This window comes from Saimiri boliviensis, chromosome 11 (assembly GCF_048565385.1).
Source record: "Saimiri boliviensis isolate mSaiBol1 chromosome 11, mSaiBol1.pri, whole genome shotgun sequence".
NCBI lineage: Eukaryota > Metazoa > Chordata > Mammalia > Primates > Cebidae > Saimiri > Saimiri boliviensis.
Genome location: NC_133459.1, coordinates 94439158 through 94463366, shown reverse-complemented (window position 1 = coordinate 94463366; position 24209 = coordinate 94439158). Strand labels below are relative to the sequence as shown.

Below are 24209 nucleotides of genomic sequence, written 5' to 3'. Positions count from 1 at the left end.
AGTTGGTTCTGGTTTTATAAACAGAACTGCAGTGAATGTCCTTTTACCTATATCTCTGCTCCCTACATGAAGATAAATGTTGGTTAGATTCCTAGAAGTGAAATGTATGGCATATGCATCTGTTATAGTAGAATTAAGCAAAATAAGCTGAGAGAGCTTCAGAAGACTTCTCAGAAAGTTTTAGAAAATTAATTAGAAATGGTTAACATCAGATGGGTATTTGAGAAATATAGAAACATTTACACAGTATCTGATAGTGTGTAGTAAGATTTGAATGAACAGACCTTTTGTTTTTAAGTAAATCTTACCTCTGACAATAGAATAAATCACTTAAAACTTGTTTTCTCTAGGTTAAGAACATAGATGAACAGTCAAACAATCAGATTCTTAGGAAGTAAATGGAATCAAAGTTTCAGTGTTTGCTCACACTTTTAAACTAGTGCTTTCTGGAATCCTTAATTCTACCTCTTTATTCTTTATCAAGATGTGAGCTCTTTTTCTACTAAGTAGTGATTAAAATATGTAGACAATACAATGTAATATATGAAACAAAAATGTGTGCCAGCTGTTTTGTGTGCTAGGGCTATGTCAGTGACTATAATAGCATAATTCTGACATAAAAGAACTTACGTCCTAAAAATTTCACTCTCTCGCTAACTTATAATTACTCTGTTTTGAGTGCCTGCCTGTAAAAATATGCCCTCTGCGTGTTATCCAAACACTTCATTATTCTCTTTCCTTGTCCTTCTTTATTTTTCTTAGTAACACTATCACCATTTGCATCAGTCCATTCTCACACTCCTATTAAGAACTGCTAAAGACTGGGTCATTTATAAAGAAAAGAGGTTTAATTGACTCACAGTTCTGCATAACTGGGGAAGCCTCAGAAAACTTAACAATCATGGCAGAAGGGGAGGCAGGCTCATCTTACATGGTGGCGGGCAAGAGAGAGCATGTGCAGGAGGAACTGTCTAACGCTTACAAAACCATCAGGTCTCATGAGAACTCACTCATTATCACCAGAAGAGTAGGGGGAGACTGCCCCCGTGATCCAGTCACCTCCTTCCACGTGTGGGGATTATGAGGTTTACAATTTGAGATGAGATTTGGCTGGGGACACAGAGCCAAACCATATCGCCATCTGACATAGGTGTGTGTTGTTGTTTGGTAGAGATCTGGATCTTGCTATGTTGTCCAGGTTGGTCTTGAACTCCTAGGCTCAAACAATCCTCCTGCCTTAGCCTCCCAAAGTGCTGGGATTATAGGTATGAGTCATCACACTGAGCCTAGTTGTGTGTTTTAATCTGTCTTCTTCCAGTAGAATGTAAGCTTCATAGCTGTAGAGACTTTTCCTTTTAACTACTGTGATCTCTCTAACACCTAGCACATGAGACACTCAGTAAATATGTACTGAGTTTGTTGATAAATTTTTAGTCTGTTAGGCAAGAAAAACTGTTGGCTATTTGCAATCTTTACTCTAATCACTCTTAAGTAGCAGTTTTTAATTACATCATTTTATCATTTTCAGTTGTGTTTTTTAAAGCATTGCCTGATCATCTGGTATACAATTTCAAATTGTTCCCTTACTCCATGTTGTTTTCCTTGCTTTACTTTTCTTCATAGCACCTATCTTCCAACATAGCATATAATTTTCTTAAACAAAAAAACATTTCCCAATTAGAATATAAACTACATGAAGAGTTTACAGCATTTTTGTATATTCTGGTTATTGTTTTATCCTCAGTATCTACCAGAGGGCCACACATATAATATGTATTTAAGTATTAAATGTTTGCTGAATAAAGGATTGTATCATTTGATTTCAAAGGAGACAGCTAAAAAAAACCCAGCAATTTTATAAGATCTTGTATATAATAAAAGTAGAAGGGGGAAGAAGAAGAGAATAATAGACCTACTTTATTTCCTGGTTGGGGCTTAGGGCTTACTCTCAGAATTCACTTAGTGTTAGGAGGTAGCTGATAATGAGTCAAAGAATTGATAAAGCAAGAAGAAGGGACCCAAGGCAAGATGTGGAAGCTGAGGATGTCAGGGCTGCGGATTTGTTTTCAGTGGAGAGTCAAAGGTCCAGATGCTTACATAAAGAAGAGAAGAAACTGTACAGACCAACTGTTGTTAGAGTTACATAAGGTTGGTAACCAAAAAAGTGGTTCTCAAACTTGAGTGAATCACCTGGAAGGCCTCCTAAAACAGAGGATGCTAGGCTCTCTTGACGGAGTTTCTGATTAATAGGTCTAGAGTGGACCCTAAGAATTTGCATTTTTAACAAGTTCCCAGGTGGTGCTGATGCAGCTGGTCTGGGGGAATTACACTTTGAGAACTACTGACATCTGTGACTAGGTAAAACATTTATGGAAGCAATTAGGGATTAATAAATTAACAGGCAGAGAACCTAGCAGACCGTAAAGTCAGGTGGGCAAGTCTTTGCTTAACTGCTCTATTTATGACTTCAGTCTCTTCAAATAGGTATACTGGAAGATGAAAATCATGGTCTCCACATTTTTAAGTGGCTCCTATATCCTGTCACTGTACAATCTAAATATTAGGCACTGGGATACACACAGACACACAGAGGAACACACAGAGTGAATTTCACTTGTACTATTTAATACAAACATTTTCCAGTTTCAAAAGTTTAATCTTTGAAATATGCTTGCCAATTTCTTTGCCAATTTCCTTTGCTACAGTAGAGGGAGCTACAACCCAAATTGTACTTACATAACAGTAACACACAATAAGGCTGTCCTTTTTCATCTTTGTCCATTAGCTTATTTTTTAAAAACTTTTAAAATCAACTTTACTGAAATGCATTAAATGTACAGTTTATTGCATTTTGGCAAATGTTTAAACCCGGGTAAATATCAGCCTTAGTGAATATATGGAACATTTTCATTCTAATTTTGCAGTCAGTTCTACCCACCCCAAAGTCTTACCTGCTGTCTGCCACTATAGGTTGCTGCTTGTAGAATTTCATATAATTTGAATCATGCAATATTCGGGAGGAGATAAAGGAGAATCATTGTTTAAAGGGTATAGAGTTTGAGTTTTACAAGGTGAACAATGTGAATATACTTAACACTACTGAACTGTACACTTAAAAATGGTTAAGGTGGGAAATTTTACGTTATGTGGTGGCTTTTGCCAAAATAGCATTTATTTTATGTCTAGTTTCTTTTTTGCATGATATTTTTTAGGTTAATCCATGTTGTATTTATCAATAGTTCATTCCCCCCCCCTTTTTTTTTTTTTTTTGAGACAGACTGTCACCAGGCTGAAGTGCAGTGGCACAGTCTTGGCCCACTGCAACCTCCACCTCTCAGGTTCAAGCAATTCTCCTGCCTCAGCCTCCTGAGCAGCTGGGACTATAGGCGCCTGCCACCACACCCAGCTACCTTTTGTTTTTAATTTTTTTAAGTAGAGATGGGGTTTCACCATGTTGGCCAGGATGGTCTCAATCTCTTGACGTCGTGATCTGCCCGCCTTGGCCTCTCAAAGTGCTGGGATTGCCTGTGTGAGATTACCTGTGTGGGATTACCTGTGCCCAGCCCTAGTTTATTCCTTTCTGTTGATGAGTATTATTTTCTTGTTTGGCTATATCGCATTTTATTTGTCCATTCACTTTTTGGTGGTCTGTTAATCATATGTTTTTGAAAAAAAATCGGAAAAAAAGAATTGGTAGCAACAATTTTTCTCTCAAAACTCAAGTAAATATTGTTGCCTGCAGTTTATTGCCCTAAGTTCTTCCTTTGCAAACAATTTTACTAAGCATGTTATTCATGATACTTAGTTTGATTTGCTAACTTAGCTACTTTTTCTAAGGGAACATATTGTAATATGAACAAAGCTAGTAATAAATGAATAGAGTAGTAGATTTGTGATACCAACTTGTAGTGTCTAGGAGGTAAATATATGTGCACTTCACTGTAAAATTCTTTCAACATTTCTATGTTTGAAAGTTTTGTGGGCCAGGTGCGTTGGCTCACGCCTGTAATCCCAGCACTTTGGGAGGCTGAGGCAGGTTGAAGGCTGAGGCTAAACCTGAGTTCAGGAGTTTGAGGCCCTATCTCTACTAAAAATACAAAAATTAGCTGGGCATGGTGGCACACGCCTGTAATCCCAGCTACTTGGGAGGCTGAGGCAGGAGAATTGCTTGAACCCAGGAGGCAGAGGTTACAATGAAATGAGATCATGCCACTGCACTCCAGCCTGGGCAACAGAACAAGACACTTGTCTCAAAAAAAAAAATAGAAAAGAAAAGGAAGTTTTATAAAATATTGGGGCAAAAAGGAGGGAAAAACTAGTAAATTATTCAGAATAGGTTTTGTTACTGATGTTATTATCATATCCTCTCCTAGTTTTAATTCTATTTTTTACTGCTACTGTTATCTTCATTTGCTTATGAAGTTATTTTCAGTATAAGTAAATAAATGCACAGTTAGCTAGCTATTAGACTATTAAATTCCCTGAGCAAGATTTTGAAATAAGCTCATAGACAACTCTGATAGTGGCTTTGTCCATAAAACATCAAAAGTGTATTTTTTTTAAGTTTCTAAGCAAAAGTGACTAAGTAATATATTTTAGAGAAGGAGGGAATCAGTGGTGGTATTGTAGGTGAGGATTCTCAGATAAGGTGGGGGAGAGAAGACTGAAAAACAAAGCCACTGTTTCCTTTCATTTATCTTTTATCTTGTCTGTAACTGGATCCTGAAGTTAGCCTCCTACCAAGAGAGGACTGTTTTTCCAGCTGGATGAAAAGAGTAGCATCAAGTCCCCTATTCTGCTGTTTTCTGCTCACTTACTCCTGGAGACAAGCTAAGTCAAATCAGTATGTACTTATTAAGTACCAACTTTCTCAGAGTTGTGCTATTTGAGAATTAAAGTATATGAAACATAATATTCTACCCATAAAAAGCTTGGGGTCTAGTTCAGAAGTCTCTTACCTTTAGGCATAGACAAATCTAATAAAAGTACAAAGTATATATGCAGTTGGCCTTCCATATCCATGGGTTCATGAATTCAACCAACCATGGATTGAAAATACCGTTAAAAAAAAAAATTGCCTCTGTATTGAGCATGTATAGACCTTTTTCTTGTCATTATTCCCTAAGCAATATAACAACTATTTACATAGATTTAAAGTGTATGGGAAGTTATGCATTGGTTATATGAATATAATATGCCATTTTATATCAGGATTTGAGCATCCAATGATTTTTGTATCTGAGAGGTTCTGGAACCAATTCCCCATAGGTACTGAGGGACAACTGTATTAGTTTCTAAATAGAAAATAAATGTTTTAGAAATTCAGAGAAGGGAATTTTGGTTCAGGCTGAAATAGTCATAAAGACAGACTAAAATGATGCTGAATTAGTAAGATGTTAATAGGTGAAGTAAAACAGAACGTAGCTTTCTGAAAAGAAGGATTCAGCCTGAAAAAAATACCTTTAAAAAAACACTAAGGAAACTAGACCAACTAAAGGACATTCACTAGGAGAAGTACTGTAGTAGGAAATAGAATTCTAGAATCAAAATCAGGGCAGCAACATGGATGACCCTCGAGGACATTACACTAAGTGACATAAGCCAGCCATAAAAAGACAAATATGGGGTGACTCTACTTCTTTGAGGTCTCTAAAGTAGTCACATTTATTGAAGTAGAATGGTGGTTACCAGGGACTTGGGGAAGGAATTGAAATTAGCTTTAGTTTTGCAAAGAACAGTGTGAATACACTTAACACTACCGAACTTACACTGAAAAATGGTTAAGATGGTAAATTTGATGTTAGATGTTTGTTACCACAATAAAAAAAAAAAAAGCAATAGCATGCTAAAAAGGGAATTATAAGATAAAATGCAAAGCACTCATACTTCAACTCCAACTTCCCCTCCTTTAACACCTTCATCCAGCTTTTCCCTTCTTTAAAATTACCTTTCTCCTATCCCACTGTTTCCCTCCATTATTCCTAAAATATTAATATTGAGTTCAAAATCACATTTGAACTAGCACCTTGATATATAATTTATTTGGATTCTTGCAGTCATTTAAAATAACAAATTACATTCCAGGTAAACAAATATGGCTAAGAAGAAACTGGAGCCCCAAAGGAAGAAAAGTAACTTGTTATTTTAAATTACTACTGCAAATGCAGTTGGATTGAAGAAAGTATAGATGTATTTAATGTCTATTTTCACAAAATTCTAGGAAGTCATGGTATGAAGACATTAGAAACAAACTAGTCATCATAAAGAATCAGAAAGGGTTTCTAAGAACAAGTTCTTGCTGGACCATCCAATATTCTTTCTGGATTGGATTAATAATAGACACGAGGGTAGGGGATTCCATGAACATAATTACATGATATTCAGCAAATTGTTTGACACAGTCTCTCAAAACAGATGAGTGGAACTTCCGTTTAATCTAAAGATGGAGCCAGATTTACCCTTCTGCCTTTAATAAATGGCAAAATATATATGAAACAATGGTTTTTGAAACACCAGACAGGAGGCAGTGAAGGGCAGTCATCTCTGAGAGATAGGAAACAAATGAAGTGAGCCCTGTGATTGCCCAGCTGACTGTCTTGTTAGAGTTTCCAGGACATAGTACAGGGAGGGGATCTGAGACAAAGCCCAGTGTACTCCCTGAGGAGATGAAGCTGTGAGTGTGGGGAAACTAAAATAGCTAGAATTCATAGGACAGTACCAGAGACGAGAGAGGTGCAGAGAGAAATAACCAGGGGAACCCACTGGAGTATTCAGCAGAGTCCTGATCATCACATGCATGTGAAGAACCTACTTGAGGTAAGGGAAAGAATCATCATAGAGGGTTAAAGGCAGCAGTTTCTGGTACTCACTTAGGGTCAGAAACAGTGCCTATTACCAGCAACCAGACTGGAAAAATTCATAATTCAAGTGGCACTGGGTAGAGTGAGTACTCAGGAAGGTCCTGCCTCAATAGTGGGGAATAACCTGCTGCTTTAGACCTACGTAGCAAATAATGAAAGCAAGATCTAAAAGGATCAAACTGTTTCTAGGTGATCTAACTACATCCCTCAACAAAACTCAAGATTTATATAAAGGAATATAAAAATAACTGCCGCCCAACAAGGTAAATTTCACAGTGTCTAGCTTCTAGTCAAAGATTACCATGTATGCAAAGAGACAGTACAATGTGATCAGTAATTATGAAAATAATTGAAACCAACTTAGAACTGATAAAGATATTAGAATTAGTAGACAATGACAATTAAAATATTTATAACTATGTTCCCTCTATTCAAAAAGTTAAGTAGAGACCTAGAAGATATAAAAACCCAAATCAAATTTCTCTAAATGAAAACTGTAATGTTTGAGTTGAAGAATATTCTAGATGAAATTATTAGCATGTTAGACATTGCAGAAGTGAAAATTAGTGAACTTTAAGACTTAGCAATGAAACTATCCAAAATGAAACATGAACAAAAAATAACCTTTATGAAACTAGAAAGAGATCAGTGAGCTATGTGACAACTTACAGTGGCTTAAAATACATGAAATTAGAATCTCCAAAGTAGATGCAAGAAGGTGGACCCCCTCAAAAACAACAACAACAACAAACTTTTATTTTTGAAGAAATAATGGCAAAAAACTTTACAAAGTTGATGTAAACCATATACCCGCAGATCCAAGAAGCTAAACAAACTCCAAGCACAAGAAACATGAATGAAAACAACTTCACCAAGACACATTATAATCAAATTGTTCAAAACCAGGGGTAAAGAAAAAAAATTTAAAAGCAACCAGAGCAGAAAGAAAAATTAAGTAAAAAGAAGCAAATATAAAAATGGCAGCAAGAATCAAGCACAAAATTGTAAACCTTCTGATGTAGGAAATTGACTTTAAAGTAATTTTACAGAGGATGTTTATATCATGACAGCTCATGAATGTCATAATAATAAAAACATTTGCCGCTGAAGACTGACTCCAGATTCTGAAAAAGCAAGAGTTTACTATAAAACAATGACAAAAACCTATTATAAAGAAGCTCACCAGATTACCCAGTGAAAATGCATAATTTTTAAAAACCCAAAAAGTGCCAATATGAACTATCTAAGAATAAAAGAAAACTTCTTACTTAGCAGCACATATACTTTGGAAGTGAAAACTGGAGAAAAGATAAAACTGTTTTTACTTTTCACGTTGTTCTTGGAAAATCACTATTCAAATCCCTTTTATAAGTATATATTCACTAATAAAAACATGATAACAGAAAGGGATTATATATGTTTTTAAATGGTATATGTTTTCTTTTATGATGAAACGTTATAGATAGCCCAGATCCTTTATGGGGTGAAACTGTTCCATAAAAGTATTAGCAAAAGAAAGTAAAATTGATAAAAAAAAATAAAGTAGTAAAGAGGAAAATTTTTTTAAAAAAGAATGACAGTTGGTTTAAACAAACTTTAAAGCAACAGCAATTAAAAGAGACAAAGAAGGATATTATATAATGATAAAAGGTCTTGTCCAACAGGAAAATATCACAATCCTAAACATATATGCACCTAACACTGGAGCTTTCAAATTTATAAAACAATTACTGATAGACTTAAGAAATTAGCAACATGATAATAATGGGGAACTTCAGTACTCCACTGACAGCCCTAGACAGGTCATCAAGACAGAAGGTCAACAAAGAATAATAGATTTAAATTATATGTTGGCACAAATGGACTTAGCAGATATGTTCAAAACATTTCATCCAGCAACTGCAGAATACACATTTTATTCAACAGCTCATGGAACTTTGTCCAAGATAGACGATATGATAGGCCATAAAATGAGCCTTAATAAATTTAAGAAACTTGAAATTATATCATGCACTGTCTCAGTTCGCAGGAGAATAAAACTGGAAGTCAGCTCCAAAAGGAACCTTCAAAACCATGTAAATACATGGAAACTAAATAACCTGTTCCTTAATAAACATTGGGCCAAAAACAAAATCAAGCTGGAAATTAAAAAATTCTTTGAACTGAATGACAGTAATTACACAACCTATCAAAACCTCGGGGATACAGCAAAGGCTGTGCTAAGAGGAAAGGTCATAGCCCAAGAGCACTAACTGACATTCTAAGGTCACACCTCAAGAAACTAGAGAAACAAGAACAACCAAGCCCAGCAGAAGAAGGGAAATAACCAAGATCAGAGCAGAAATAAATGAAATGGAAACAAAACAAAAAATACAAAAGATAAATGAAACAAAAAGCTAGTTCTTTGAAAAGATAAATAAAATTGATAGACCATTAGCAAGATTAACCAAGTAAAGAAAGTTCAAATAACCTCATTAAGAAACAATACAGGAGATACTGCAGCTGACACCACTGCAATACAAAAGATCATTCAAGGCTACTATGCACACCTTTACACACGTAAGCTAAAAGTCCTGGAGGAGATGGATAACTTCATGGAAAAATACGACCATTCTAGCTTAAATCAGGAAGAATTAGATACCCTGAACAGACCAATAGAGAAGCAGCGAGATTGAAATGGTAATTTAAAAATTACCAACATAAAAAAGTCCAGAACCAGACAGATTCACAGCAGAATTCTACCACACGATATTCCACAGGATAGAGAAAGAGAGAACCCTCCCTAATTTATTCTGTAAAGCCAGCATCACCCTAATAACAAAACCAGGAAAGGACAAAACCAAAAAAGAAAACTACAGACTGATATCCTTGATGAACATAGATGCCAAAATCCTTAACAAAAGACTAGCTAACCAGATCCAGCAACATATCAGAAAGGTAGTCCACCGTGATCAAGTGGATGTCATACCAGGGATGCAGGGATGGTTTAGCATATACAAGTCAATAAATGTGGTACCCCACATAAACAGAATTATAAATCACATGATCATCTCAAGGGATGCAGAAAAAGCATTTGACAAAATACAGCGTCCCTTTATGATTAAAACTCTCAGCCAAATTGGCCTACAAGTGACATACATCAATGTGTAAAAGCCATCGGTGACAGACCCACAGCCAACATAATACTGAATGGGAAAAAGTTGAAAGCATTTCCTCTGAGAACGGGAACAAGACAAGGATGTCCACTCTCACCACTCCTCTTCAACATAGTACTGGAAGTGATAGCCAGAGTAATCAGGCAAGAGAAAGAAATAAAGGGCTTCCAAATTGATAAAGAAGAAGTCAGACTGTCGCTGTTTGCAGATGATATGATTGTTCACCTTGAAAACCCTAAGGACTCCTCCAGAGAAAGCTCCTAGAACTGGTAAAAGAATTCAGCAAAGTTTCTGGATACAAAATTAATGTACACAAATCAGTAGCTCTTCTATACAACAACAGCAACCAAGTGGAGAATCAAATCAAGAACTCAACCCCTTTTACAAAAGCTGCAAAAATAAAGTACTTAGGAATATACTTAACCAAGGAGATGAAAGACCTTTGCAAGGAAAACTACAAAACTGCTGAAAGAAATCGTAGGTGACATTCGTGGACGGGTAGAATCAATATTGTAAAAATGACCATACAGACAAAAGCAGTCTACAAATTCAATGCAATTCCCATCAAAATACCACCATCATCCTTCACAGAACTAGAAAAAACATCCTAAAATTCATATGGAACCAAAAAAGAGCCCGCGTAGCCAAAGCAAGACTAAGCAAAAAGAATAAATCTGGAGGCATCTCACTACCTGATTTCAAACTATACCTCAGGCCATAGTCACCAAAACAGCATGGTACTGGTATAAAAATAGGCACATAGAACAGTGAGCAGAATAGAGAACCCAGAAATAAAGCCAAAAAGTTACAGCCAACTGACCTTCGACAAAGCTAAGATAAACATGAAGTGGGGAGAGGACACTCTTTTCAACAAATGGTGCTGTGATAATTGGCTAGCCACACATAAGAGAATGAAACTGGACCCTCATCTCTCACCTTACACAAAAATCAACTCAAGATGGATTAAGGACTTTCAGACCTGAAACTATAAAAATTCTAGAAGATAACATTGGAAAAAGTTTTCTAGACATTGGCTTAACCAAGGATTTCATGACCAAGAACCCAAAGCAAATGCAACAAAAACAAAGATAAATAGCTGGGAACTAAAGAGCTTTTGCACAGCAAAAGGAGTAGTCGGCAGAATAAACAGACAACCCACAAAGTGAGAGAAAATCTTCACAATGAACTCAAATCAGTAAGAACAAAAATTACATCAAAAAGTGGGCTAAGGACCTGAACAGACAGTTCTCAAAGGAAGAGGGACACATGGCCCACCAATATGAAAAAATGCTCTACATCACTAATGGTCAGGGAAATGCAAATCAAAATCACATTGCGACACCACCTTACACCTGCAGGAATGGCCAAAATAAAAAAATTAAAAACCGTATGTGGGTATGGACATGGTGAACAGGGAACACTTCTACACTGCTGGTGGGAATGTAAATTAGGACAACCACTATGGAAAACAGTATGGAGATTCCTTAAAGAACTCAGAGTAGAACTACCATTTGATCCAGCAATCCCACTACTGGCTGTCTACCCAGAGGAAAATAAGTCATTATGCAAAAAAGATACTTGCACACGCATGTTTATAGCAGCACAATTCACTATTGCAAAATTGTGGAACCAACCCAAAAGCCTCTTAATCAATGAGTGGATAAAGAAACTGTGGTATGTTGATATGATGCAATATTACTCAGCTATAAAAAGGAATGAATTAACGGCATTTGCAGTGACCTGGATAATATTGGAGACTATTTTTCTAGGTGAAGTCACTCAGGAATGGAAAACCAAACATTGTATGTTGTCGTTGATATGTGGGGGCTAAGCTGTGAGGACATAAAGGTGTAAGAATGATACAGTGGACTTCAGGGGAAGAGTGGGAGGGTGGCAAGGGAAAAAGACTGCAAATACGATGCAGTATTTACTGCTAGGGTTATGGATGCACCAGAATCTCTGAAATCACCACTGAAGAACTTACTCATGTAACCAAATACCACCTGTACCCCAGAACTTATGGAAAAAATGAATGACATCAGAGTCTTCATCAGAACCAATATTCCTCCTGAATGTTAATAGAACTAAGCAAGATTTTGGCAAATCAAGTCTAGCAACATATTAAATAGATAATATGTTATGACTAAGTGGGTTTATGCCAGGTGTGGAGGGTTGATTTAATGTTTGAAAATCAAATCAGTTAACTAAAAAAAGATTACCTCAGTAGACATAGAAAAGTTTTATGGCAAAATCCAACATCCATTTCTGATTAAAAACAAACAAACAAACAAACAAACAAAAAAAACAAACCTCTCAGCAAAGTAGGAATAGAAAGAAATGTCTTAACCTGATAAGGGCATATATGAAGAACCTACAGCTAACATCATATTGAATGTGGGCTGGGCATGGCGATGGCTCACACCTTAATCCCAACACTTTGGGAGGCCAAGGTGGGCAGATCATGAGGTCAGGAGTTTGAGACCAGCCTGACCAAAGTGGTGAAACCCTGTCTTTACTAAAAATACAAAAATTAGCCAGATGTGGTGGCATGTGCCTATAATCACAGGTAGGGAGACTGAGGCAGAGGATTGCTTGAACCTGGGAGGTGGAAGTTGCAGTGAGCTGAGATCACACCACTGCACTCCAGACTGGGTGAGAGAGCAAAACTCTGTCTAAAAAAACAAAAAGAAAAACTGAATGTGTTACTCTAAGATCAGGAACAAGACAAACACGTCTGCTCTCTTTGCTACGCCTGGCCGGAATGTTTTTTTAACAATTTTATTTCAGCAGGTCTAGTTGTTCATCTTACTGGATTTCTTACACACTATTCTGAAACCCGTTGTCACTGTGTTTAGGTCATTTGGGGGACTGAGGTTTATTTCTGCGTTATTTTTCATCAAAGCTGCTCAAAATAGGTTATTAGTTTTTTTCCTGCCATTATAACTGAGCTCACTTCATCTTCTTGTTGAATTCTAATTGAAGCTCATTTTTTTCCCCTTTTTATTTTCAGATATTTGTATCTGCTCTTCTCCGGTGATGACCTTTTACCTTTAGACCACTGGGTGTTTAATACAGAGGCTCACCCTCTGCCTGTGTTACATTTAGCCAACACCACACTTTCAGGTAATCCTGCTGTTCGATGAAAGCAGTTCCAGAAGGACCATCCTCACCTGTGTTTTGTTTACATGGACCACTACAGAAATTCATTTGGAGAGGCGGCTTTTGGAAACCTGGACCTCTGTGTCGACATGATGGGGTGAAACTCTTCTCCCTAAGACTTCTCGACTTGTAGATGTATCAGCTTTGAAATTATTCCATTTTATACCTGACCAAACACATGTTCTGGTATGTGTAGGACAGAGACCTGGATGTGCTTCGATTGGTAATGAAGTAGTCTCATGAGAAATGATGCCTGGTACTACTGAATTGGTTTTTTAGAGTCCTGAAGTCTGGAGGCTAGACTTCCTGAAAGCAAGCTAAGAATAAAGAGCACCTTGCAGGATTTAAAGATGGCCTTTGGAACCAATTATATATTTGTTTCCTCCTACAGTGGAGCAGCGTTCAAATCAAATATTTACATATTGCTTATCCCTTTTTCTCCATTTTAATAATGGAATGAACTAAAAGAAACAAGAACGAAAGAGTAGTTTAACTGTGTCAGTAACAAGAAGACTCAAAAAAGAATCAGGAGTACCCATCCCTGTCTGAATTTTCAAGTTCCCCATTGGATGACCAGACTGGCAACCATTTCAAATCCTAACCTATTTCATTGAAATTTCTTGGTTAAGTTTAATTTTCTCTGGGGGCATGATCTCACAAAGAATACTCTTCAAGTCTTTTTCTCCATATGGAATCATCGAAACTGATATTTATCATAATCACCACTTACGAGCCTGAGTTTGGAATTTGTGCATGTAGTTCAGTCTAATGTTGGTAGCATGACAGAAAGTGGGGGAAATGCCGCAGTTGGTTGCCTTGAAGCCTGTCCTAAGAGCAATCCTTTTTTTGTTGGTACATTATTTTTTCCAGACCATCACATCTACCACATAAATTTTATCTACTTCAATCTCATAATACAGTTAGGAGAGTCACTCAACTTACTACTTTTATTTATGTGGCTTGGCAAAAAAAAATCTCTTTACCATTAGGCAGCTCTAAATTTGCCTTGATAAACTAAATTACTTTTATAACTTACTAAAGCAAAACAAACACAGTGAAACTTTCTTATTCTGTCTGGAATGGGGGGTCTTTTATTTTTAATCTCGTCAGATGAGTGAGTTGTTCACAGATATTGTATGTTTTTTTTTTAAATTTTCTCCAAGAGTATTTATAGAAATAAAGAATCAGAATAGTTTCAAAATTTTCAGTGATAAAAGAGTGGTGTAATTAATCATATTACACTAAAATTGGGATACATCTAAGGGACTTTATCTTACTATCAGTAGGTTTTGCATTGCCATTTTTTTTGAGACGGAGTTTCGCTCTTGTTATGCAGGCTGGAGTGCAATGGCGCGATCTCAGCTCACTGCAACCTCTGCCTCCTGGGCTCAGGCAATTCTCCTGCCTCAGCCTCCTGAGTAGCTGGGATTACAGGCACGTGCCACCATGCCCAGCTAATTTTTTGTATTTTTAGTAGAGACAGGGTTTCACCATGTTGACCAGGATGGTCTCGATCTCTCGACCTCGTGATCCACCCGCCTCGGCCTCCCAAAGTGCTGGGATTACAGGCTTGAGCCACCGCGCCCGGCGCCGTTTCTTTTTAAATAAACTACTAGTTCTTTATATTTTGGCAAAAAGAACTTAAATTTTATCAGAAACTATAAGATAAATATCTAGTGCTTATAAATTTTCTGTCCTTAAATTTATGTGACAGTGCAAGATACATTTTCGCTCTTTTCGTTTAATATAGACATCTTCCATTGACATTAATAAAAGATAGAAACAGTATAATTAGTATAATATTTACTCTGAATTTGAAGATTTCATGAAACCAAGTTTGTACAAGAAGCCCACCTTGGAATTCTGAAGGCTTATTTTCTTGTTTGATAGCATTTGTTTTTAAATTAGCTTTTAGATGTAAGTTGAGAAAGGATTTAATTAATACGTTATTTTCTAAGGTGGATCATCTTATACCACAAATTATTAATTTTGACAGTTCTGCTGATGATCCGTAAATGATGACCACTGCAGAATTTTTCAGTATACGTAGAAAATAAGGATACAGGGCCAGTTACAGTAGTCCTTAAGAGAGTTAAATTATAGCACATGTTTTGACATTGTAATGTCTCTTACTACTTGAACATTTAAATTTCTAGATGAGAAGATATACATATTACTGTAACTGCAGAGGGGAAAAGGCAAAGTATTTGGTTCTAAAAAAAAGCCTTCCTCATAAAAGTAGCACAAGCCCACTTATGAATCACTAAGGAAAAGTGAAAAACTTGAATTGGCCAAGACCCAGAGCAGCAGTGCAGATGGCAATGAACTCTGAATTCTCTTTCACCTTGTTTAGAAGAATGCAGAGTTAAGGGACCTTCTTGATTCCCCAGGAACTTCTCAAGGGATAAGGAGACAGAACCCCTACTCCCAAGTGCCCTATTTGTATTACTTAGATGACTGGAGCTTAAGAGAAGGCAGGGAAGCATAAAAGCAGAGTCAGTTCTGGTACAATAATTTGACAGGGACAATGGAAGGGTCTTCTTCACCACTCCCTACCTTCCGTGTGATGGAAAGACCAGAGCTTATAAAAGTACTTCGATTTTTTTCTTCTCCTGAATACCAAAGGCAATTAAAGTCAGCTACAAATGACTTGGCAGTGTCACTTTTTATTTTTGTAATAGATTTTTAAATTATTTCCTTCAAGATCAATTCTCATCCCATATAATGCTTAGCTTCCAAGAGTACCTTTTACTTCTGTCTTTTACAGCTCTTTGCATTTCGTAGACCTTAATACTCAGGTTAAATATTCATTGCATGTATAAGACCTTCTGCAAAGAACCCAGAAATGGTCTTTTCCAGGTGCCTCTTCAAAGAGCTGACACCTTACCTGTGCCTTTGGCACAAATGTGCAGAATAGGTAGGTCAGTTGGTGCATAATAGAAAAAAATAGGAATTTTAAACACTGTTCTGTCTTCTGTGTTTATTTCTCTTCATTTTAGATTCACACTTTTTACATTTAATCAGATTTTTTTTTTTATTCAACCAGTATTAAGTTGTTAAAACCAAGACAATGGGACCCTAACCAAAAAGAAGTCTCAACTCACAAAAATATGTCCCCAGTCAGGTGGTTTTTACTTTCTTGTGGGTTGAACATTTTATATCTCTAACACCAACGTGTTCCTGATTTTCAGCAGATGTTTATATGTGAAAGTAAAACCTGGGTATCAAAGGAATGCACACTTCTCATGGAGTATTAACCCTGATCCTCTATGATGTCATCTAGGGCAACTCAGGGCTATACTTGCTAGATTTTAACCAAGCGGTTTGAAATCTTAATCATCCTCTCATCCTCTCCACTCTCCATTGCCAAAGTCTTTGTCAGAGCTCCAGATTTGTTGATAAAAGATCGTGTTTGCCATTCTCATTACAATGCAGGTTCTCCTCAGGCCTGGAGTTTTTTGCATAATTACATGAGTAAATGAGAGGATGAGTGAACAAACATTAATGAAGTATCTAGTATGCGCCAAGCATCGTGCCTGGCACTTCCAATCATTAGAATGTTTTATGTGATTCCACAGCATTTTCTGTATGACAGTAGTTCACAACATTTTAAATGTTTCCAATACGAATTGTGTTACAAAATTCTTAATTTTATATTTCATATAAATTAAAGAGGAAAAAGAAAAGATTTATAATATATTTTAAAACACTGTGTTACTATATAATACCAACCACTATAATTGTAGTTAAGAAGTAAAATCTCTTGAAAATGTCAAAGAAATATTTGATTTATGATGCAACTTTGACTAAAATATTGACTTTAGAAATAAAAACATTCTTATTTTGCTATATCATTTTAATTGCATAATTAAAAAGCAGTGTTTTATAGAAATGCTGGTTATTTTATATTCAAAAAGATTTTGCCACATAATTCATGGGTAAAACTTACAGTTGTAAATTGTCTTTGTTCTAATATGGGCCCTATTAATAGTCCCATGCTGTTAAATATAAAGAGAAATATACTAAAATATTTCAAAGTTCCGAACAACAGTTCCTAATAAGAGTATTTTGAGTTGCTATTTTTCTTTAGAATTCCTTATACGCAAATTGGCTAGCTCCTATCTTTCCCACTCTTTACATATATATATGATCTATGTATGTATATAAATACAATTATACACAGGTAAAATTTTATTACTTTTTGTTAATAAACACAGCTGAAAACTGGTTTTGGCTGCACAAATTATAAGCAGAATATTTGAGTATATATGATATGGAGCTATTTTAATCCATTTATTCTGGGTCAATAACACTGATAAAGATCATTTTTTGTTACTTTGCCTCATACAGATCATGATGGAGATGCTCTTTTTGATCTGTAACTGATCAGCAAGCTTCCCGATAATATTTTAGGCTACAGGAGTTAAACAGTCTCTCTTATTACTCATTTCTGCTGTTGAAGTGTTGAAAACAGGTATAGTTACTATGTAAAGAATGGGTGTAGCTGTGTTCCAGGAAAACTTTATTTACAAAAGCAGATGGAGGGCTGGATTTGGCCCATGGGTCATAGTTGGTGACCCCAGTCCCAAGTTTAGTTTGTGTTAGACCCTCTAACCTTTGATCTATGTGTTTCTCTGTGTTTTGACTTGCACAATTCATTTTTAAATCAAAAAGATGTGTGTATGTATGATTGTGTGTACTTGTATAACCTAAAACTAAATATTTTGTTGTCTTGAAAGTAGATACACTCCTCCTGGAGTCTGTTCAGGTTTCAGGATGATTGACTATAATGAAAGAGGCAGAATGGGGTTAGGGAAGGTGGGTATGCTATCAGCCATTATCTTCTCCTTGTTATTTAATGCCATAATTTCAGATTCTCTGTGTAAAAGGAAGGTCTGTGTATTGTCAAAATACTATATTCTCCAAGGTTTGCTCCTTGACCCTTGGACCGGGACTCTGGATTGCTGAGGCTGCAGAAATTCATCCACTTGGGTACTCATAGAGCTCTACCAAAAGAATGTGATAGAATGCCCGATCTTTGTGTTGCAGAAAGCAAAGTTTTGAAGAATTCTAAGCAATAGAAAATGGGTTATGTGACTCATCTATTTGGCAACCACTATCCCTTTTTTAGACTGCAGAACGGTACTGCCCCTGTTACCTCTAGAATAGCCTGAATCTGATGAGTACAGAGAAAAGATGTATCCAAAAGGAGAATCCCTTTCTCTTGCATAACTCTCCTCAATTCCTTTACAAGTCAGTAGCATTATTTCAGAAGTCAATATGCATCATTTTTCAACTAAAGCATACCTCATCTTTAAACTTCCACTATTTAACAGCTAATCCATTTCAAACTTGGTTTGAGCCCAGTAATTGCAGAACTCATAAAATTGCTCATGAAATTACACACCACATTACTATCATATACATTGCCGTGCAACAGTCATTCTAATAGATAATAGAGTTTTCTTTAAGAAGTTTATATTTTACTATTTGGGGAAATTTTAGAGGAGGGGAAGCCTGTATTCAGAATGATAGAGGCGCGGAGACTCATTCTCTCTCCTCCACATTGTAAATGAGCTGCCTTTCCAGGTCCAACATGCTGTAAGGTTGCTTCAGCTCAGTGTGAATCTAACTGTGGGAACTCAAACATACACCCGTACCCACACATATTAATATGCATAGGATTTTAAATAATTGCAAATGTATTGTGGTTATTTGATTTCTACAGAATTCTACTGCAAGGTGTATACCGGAAAACATAATAAAGATAAGCTTGGTTCTTCATTGGGAAAAAATATTTTTAAAGAAAATTTTGAAAGTTTTGCTAACCGAAAGGATCTTCAATTTTAATTACTGGATTTGGAGGTTGAAATGCCATCCTTCAATCTCACTGGTTTCAAATTCATTGATAGATTTTTTTTTTTCCTAAACTAGTAAGTGGGGCAAGTATAGCCTCCTACATTGGTACCCACTGGCTGCTCCTGAACTGGTTTCCAGTCATGTCCTCCAGTATGTGATTTTTACAAATCAAAGGTAATATTGTATATTGAAGTTCAAATAAAGATGTTCTTTAAGTGAAAAGTCTTTTGTTCAGCCTTCATTATTACCCACTGATGACAGTTTGGTTTCTTCCTGTGTACAGAAGAACAGCTTTGGCCTTTATGGTAACTGGTACTCTTCAGTGTCTCTTTCAGAGTATTTCTTTTGGATCAGCTGATCTTTACATTCTTGATGTTAGAGAAAGATGAAGAGTTTGGTTAGAGAGTCGTTTTTTATTCCAATTGATTTTGAGAAAAGAAATTGTAGACCTATGTGACAACCTTACAGTGTTACTGTGATGCTCTCTCTAAGACCTAGTCCAGTCCAGCCTGTGAGATCATCAAGCTGAAAGATTGCCCCAGTCACTGGACCTCATTCTGTCACGTTAAAATCTGACCTGACCCTTCTTAAGTGATTCTTGGGCAAATATAGGCCCAAAAGACTTGAGCGGTAGGATCAGCTCGACTATAGATAGTGGTTTAGTCTGTCAATACTATAAAAGCACAGGATTTTTAAAACCCTGTACCCAGGGAACATCAAATAAGTTAGTTGTAAAAACCTTCTGAAGTAATAGCCAATTGACATCCTTCATGTGTTAATTCTTCCCGGCACAGTGAATTTCACCTCGATCAAAATTAATTGCAGACATATTTTCTGGAGCAACTAAAACTAAAGCAGGACCAGAAAAAAAAAAATTAAAAAGTAAGAAGCTCTAAGTGACTATAGTTTGATAAAATCGGGGCTTCTCTTTGCCAGATAGCTGAAATATTCATCTTTATTTCATTGGATTGCAAAGGAACTGTCATCATGCAAGTAGCATTCAGAATGGTTCAGATACTAAGCCTGCACCTTTTTCGTTGACCTAACAAGTTTCTTTTGTTATTTTGTATTGTGGTAAAATATATCTGACATAAAATTTGCTGTTTTAACCATTTAAGTGTACAATTTGATGTCATTAATAATTATATCAGCCATGTCATGCAACTATTGCCACTACCTATTTCCAGATTTTTCACCATGCCAAACAGAAATTCTGTAACCACTAAAAGCAATGACTCTCCAGTGCTCCCTTCTGTCCCCCAACCCCTGGTGTATTCGTCCGTTTTCATGCTGCTAATAAAGACATCCCGACTGGGTGATTTATAAAGAAAAAGAGGTTGAATGGACTCACAGTTTCACATGGCTAGGGAGGCCTCACAATTACGGTGGAAGGCAAAGGAAGAGCAAAGGCGTGTCTTACATGGCAGCAGGCAGGAGAGCTTGTGAAGGGGGACTGTCCTTATAAAACCATCAGATCTCACGAGGTTTATTCACTATCACAAAAACAGCAGGGGCAAAAGCTCACCACCATTGGTCAATCACCTCCTACCAAATCTCTCCTACAACACATGGGGATTATGGGAGCTACAATTCCAGATGAGATTCAGGTGGGGACACAGCAAACCATAGCACCTGGTAATCTTAAATCTGCTTTCTAAGATAGATTTCTTAACACTACTAAATCTTGATCTTCTTGCCTCAAAAAGAGGGATAATACAGAATTTTTAGCAAAATTAAATGAGAAAAATCCAGTCACCTAGCCCAAATTCAGCTTAAAGTTTTAGATGTTTTCAAGTATTTTTGTTAGCACATTGGAGTAATCATTTCTGAAGGAATAGAAAAAAACATAAGGGCAATTAAGGCAGTGAAGAGCCAAGAAAACCATCTAATTATACCTTCTCATTTTAGGCACAAGGAAACTGAAACCCAAAAGGGAGGGTAAGATGCAGGCATTAGATGATCTTTAAGATAGTCTTTCAGTGTTACTGTTCTATGAAATAAGACGTGTAGTTTTTATTGTGGTTGTAAAAAAAAGCTTAATATGCAAATACATCAATAATGCATGTGAACCAAGCAGTTTAAAAACTGTAGAGCAGAAGTCATTTTTTGTTAGATACACATCAAAAATATATTCAAAAAGTTAATAGCAGTTATCTTTGTGTGGTGAGGATATAAGATTTTTTTTTGCAATTTCCTTGTTTAACTTAAAAAATTTTTTATTGAGGTTTGATTTACATAAAATATTCCCATTCTAAGTGTATTATTAAATGATTTTTAGTAAGTTTATAAAACTGTACAGCCACACCACAATCCACAAAGATCCCATATATTCATTTGTAGTCTGTCTCCATTTTCATCCCAGCCACTGGGAACCACTGGTCTGCTTTCTGTCTCTGTAGATCTGCCTTTTAACTGGACATTTCATATTAATGAAATCAAACAATACATGATCTTTTGCATCTGGCTTCTTTAACCTAGCATAATGTTTTGCATTTAAGGTTTAGCAACACTGTAGCAACTATCAAGAGTTATTCCTTTTTACTGCTGAAAAAATTTCATTGTATGGTTATACCATATTTCATTTATCCATTCACCAATTGATAGACATTAGGATTGTTTCCAGTTTTTGGTTATGAATGATGCTGTTAAGAATATTTGCATACAAAGTCTTTGGGTGAATGTATGTCTTCATTTCTCGAGTCCATACCTAGGAGTGGAATTTTTGAGTCATATGGTAAAGCTATGTGTAACTTTTCAAGAAATTACCGCACTGTCTTCCATAGTACTGTTTTTACATTCTCACTAGCAATGTATGACGGCAAGGATACCAGTTTCTCCACATCCCCACTAATACTTGTTATTGTCTTTTTATTATCTGCCCTTTTTTTATTATAACCACTTTAATGGATGTGAAGTTGTATCTCACTGTGGTTTTAATTTTCATTGCTCAAGTAACTAATGGCATCGACCATCTGTGATAGTAGCTGTTCATGTCTTTTTGGTAAAGTGTCTATTCCAATATTTTGCCCATTTTAAAAATTGAATTGTCTTACTGAGTTATAAGAGTTCTTTGTATATTCTATATTTTCTCTAAGATGGTGGTTTGTCTTTTCCATTTTTTACTGGTGTCTTTGACATGCAAAAGATTTTCATTTTAATGAAGTGCAGTTTATCAGTGTCTTCTATGGATTGTGCTTTCTTTCATAATCCAAAGTCACTAAGAGTTTAGACCTATTTTTTTAAAGTTTTATAGTTTTAGCTCTTACATTTAGGTCTATGATTCATGAAGAGTCTAACAATGTTTTAGCCATTAATAATCCAATTATCACAGTATTTATTGAAAAAGACTATTCCTTTCCTATAAATTGCTTTGGCATCTTGGTGAAATATCCACTGACATTAATTTCTGGACTTTTAATTTTCTTCCATGGATATATGTATTTTCTTATTCCAGTACCACACTGTGTTGACAACTGGCTTGAGAGCAGTAGTTCTCAGCCAGACGGTGATTTTGCCCTTGCCCTCTTCAGGGACATTTCGCAACGTCTGAAAACATTTTTGATTGTCACAACTGGGGTTAGGGGGTGATTCTGGCATCTAGTGGGGTAGAATTCAGGTACTTTTTTCCCTGAAAGTGGGTCACTCTTTCCTGTTTCTTTGCATATCTTAATTTTTTTGTTGAAAACTGGGCATGATTGTAGAACTCTGGGTTCCAATCTGATCTCTCTGACCCAGGGAGGTGGTGGTTGTTGCAACTGCTGTTCTATTTGTTTAGTGATTGGTGCAGACTAATTCTTTGGAGGCTCTTTTCCCCATGTTGCATCATCATTGATGTCTTTGCTTAGTTTTGTATCTTTAAAATCTTGTTTATATTTTTTTAAGCCTGGTGTCCAAGGAGTCAGCCCTGTGTCAATATAGTTTAGTGGTCAGCTAATGATTTGTCAGAGGTTATACCCAAATACCTTTGGCTGGGAAGGGCTTCTACACATTGCCAGTGGATCCCCTTGTAAGCTGGAGAATGCATTCAAAGTTTGTGCAGTTTACAAGTCTTCCCAGCTTCTACTTCACCCAAGGCCTCCTGTCAAAGGCCTCACATTTAGTCAGGAATGTTCGGAGGTAGGTAGGGCTTTCTTTGGTTCCTCTTAAATTGCGTTCCACCTTGTCCTTGCATGCATCCTTCCATGCCACCAGAGATAGCTGGCAAGTACACTGTGGCCGTCTCATTCCATGAATCTCCCTGTTAAGTTTCTGGATTGTCTGCCAATCCCTGCTTGGCCCAACCAGAACCAAAACCTCAGGCTAGCTGCACTGGCCTTTCCCGTTCATTTGCTACTCAGATTCCCTTCGTTTCTAACAATGACCAGGAGCACGGAGTTTTTCTGCATTCCACTCCAAATCAGGTAATCCCCTCACAACGCGTCCTGCCCTGGTAGAGCTGCCATGTGGATGGGACTGGAAAAGGAGAAGAGCAGCTTGGGGCTACAACACCACAGGCACACCGTTCTTACCTGCTTTGAAAGTTTCTCTTGGATAAAATCTTCTCAATTGTTGTGTGCCTTTGATCAATTTCCAGAATCCTAAGTGGTTTGGGTTTTTTAATTGTCTGTTTTATTCCTTTTGAGGGAAATGATTTGCTGAGCTGCTCACTCTGCCGTCTGCCGTTCCAGAAATGAATAGATAGATGTGTATGTGGATACCTTTATTCATATTCTTTATAAGTTCCTCTATAATGTTCAGCCTTCTTAAAGCTTTACTCTCCGCATCTGAAAGGCCTTTATCCATTTCTAGCAAAGTCCTGCTCGTCTTTCTTCACAAGACTGAAGACTTTCACAGAACCTTTCCTGATTTCCCAGACTTTGAGTGGTTCTTCCATGTTTGTACATCCATAGTTGCTCATAACTTCTACAACTCTTCATACTCTGCCTTCTAATACTCATTTGTGGACACGTCTTTACGTCTTCTACTAGATTAAGGATGTAGACAGTATCTTAGTCATCTTTTTATTCCTTTTAACAACAAATTTGTTGAATAAACAGCCCAGTTCTCAGAGCTGATACTCTTTCCACCAGGCCAGGCTGCCCCATTTAAGGATGACTGCAGTCCATTATTACTCTTGATTCTGAGTTTTCTATCAAAATCTTTACCAAAGCCATCAATACTAAGAAAAGTCTAAACC

General features: G+C 36.6%; 1 protein-coding gene across 1 annotated transcript in view; it reads left to right on the top strand.

Annotated features, from left to right (window-relative positions):
* The window catches only part of MAN1A2 (mannosidase alpha class 1A member 2), a 165303-nt gene extending 146048 nt beyond the window's left edge, over positions 1-19255 (top strand). Inside the window, exon 13 of the mRNA XM_003933527.4 lies at positions 13026-19255. Coding sequence (XP_003933576.1) covers positions 13026-13158 — 133 coding nt within the window. The 3' untranslated portion in view covers positions 13159-19255. The remainder of the gene's footprint in view (positions 1-13025) is intronic.
* Positions 19256-24209: the final 4954 nt, after the last annotated feature.